Source organism: Phalaenopsis equestris, unplaced genomic scaffold (genome assembly GCF_001263595.1).
Source record: "Phalaenopsis equestris unplaced genomic scaffold, ASM126359v1 Scaffold221112, whole genome shotgun sequence".
Taxonomy (NCBI): domain Eukaryota; kingdom Viridiplantae; phylum Streptophyta; class Magnoliopsida; order Asparagales; family Orchidaceae; genus Phalaenopsis; species Phalaenopsis equestris.
The window spans coordinates 7,845-9,355 of NW_018239352.1; the positions used below are offsets into that span (position 1 = coordinate 7,845).

At 44.8% G+C, this 1,511-nt stretch overlaps 1 protein-coding gene across 1 annotated transcript in view; it reads right to left on the bottom strand.

The window, feature by feature from the left end:
• The window catches only part of LOC110037557 (transcription factor MYC4-like), a 1,267-nt gene extending 315 nt beyond the window's left edge, over nt 1-952 (bottom strand). Inside the window, exon 1 of the mRNA XM_020742231.1 lies at nt 3-952. Within this exon, the coding sequence (XP_020597890.1) occupies nt 3-844 (842 nt within the window). The 5' untranslated portion in view covers nt 845-952. The remainder of the gene's footprint in view (nt 1-2) is intronic.
• Nucleotides 953-1,511: the final 559 nt, after the last annotated feature.

A 1,511-nucleotide genomic window follows, 5' to 3' on the forward strand; every position in this document is an offset into this window, starting at 1 on the left:
GCATTCCTCCACAACCACCACTCCCCTGTTCAAAAAACCCTTCCTTTTTAACCTTCTTCCCCTCTCTCTCCAGCTCCTCTACCTTACCTCTCAGCTCCTTTATATACGAAACAGCATCCGCAAGGAGAGATGCCTTATCCATCTTCGATACGTTAGGCACCACCGAGCGGAGAGCATAGAAGCGACTGTTGAGTTTCTCCCGCCGCTGCCGCTCTGCTTCAACGTGATTCGCAGGATTGCTATTCTCCGGCGCTGCAGTATTCCCCGGAGTCCTCCCACGCTTACGGCGGCAGATAATCCTTTCCTCTGAGTCTGAATTCTCTGATTCAACGGACGACCAGAGGCCGTTTTTCTGAAGCACAGCGGGGTTGCCAGAGAGAAAAGCTCGCGCTTGATGAACTATAGACCAGTCCTCGGCAACGAGATGGGAGGAGCCGAGTTCGAGGACGCCGTCTGGGGTTGACAAGTAGACGAGGGTCTGGATACCGTGGAGCTGAGCATCGCGGGCGCGGTCGCAGCCGGAGGCGGTCAGGGCGTTGGATCCGGCAAGCCAGATGGGAGCAGCAGAGGCGTAGGCGCGGGCCGGTGATATTGGGTCCTCGGCGGCGAAGGAGCGGGTCAGAGAGATAGCATAGAACCACTCCATGTCGTCAGCGTCTCCGCCGTGGCTTCCGTTGCCTCGGAAATGGCCGTCGCCGACGGAAAAGAGGGTTTTTTCGGGGGAAGCGCGCCAGAATATGGCGTAGGCCCACCGTTCGGGGCGGGAGTTGAGGAGACATTGAAGGCGGTACTGAAGAGTCGAAGGGGTTGAGGAGGAGGAAGAAGGTGAGATCAACTCTTCCATTTGTGAGCGGGTTTAATTGGGAATTAGCAAAATAGAGCGGAAGTGGAAAGTGAGGAAGCTTTGCCGTTTAGCCCTGTTTTTTTTTCTGCTGTTGGTTTTTCCCTTCGAAAAAATAATACTTCCTGTAAAATATTACCTCCGGCGTCTGAGTTGCAGCAATATAAAGGAAAGCAGAGGATAAAACATTTACAACAATTAAAAAAAAAACAATTTTCTGACGATAAGTTGGAGTCATTTCTCATTTATAAAGCTATATTTAAGTACTTGTAGTTTACTTTTAAATAATAATCATAGTGATCTTTTAAGTAATGTTAAGAAATAGTTAAAATGTAAACAAAATTGTAAAAATTAAGTGAACAATAATATTGCTTGAAAATTTGCACCAAACGGATCCCATGACTTTATAATTGTATGGTCCACCTTACTAACACGAATAAGAATATATTTGATTGCTAAAAGTATCTATTTTTCCCGAAATTTTCATTTCTAACTATTACAACATGCCTTTAGAAAGTAATAATATGACAATGGAAAATAAAATTTCATTTAAAAAGACATTTTTAAAATAAAAAATAAAACTCAATTTATAATAGTTTTTTATTGATTGCATAATGTGCCATTGAACCTAAAACTGTTTACCGGAATAGGATGTAAGTGGGCGGAATGC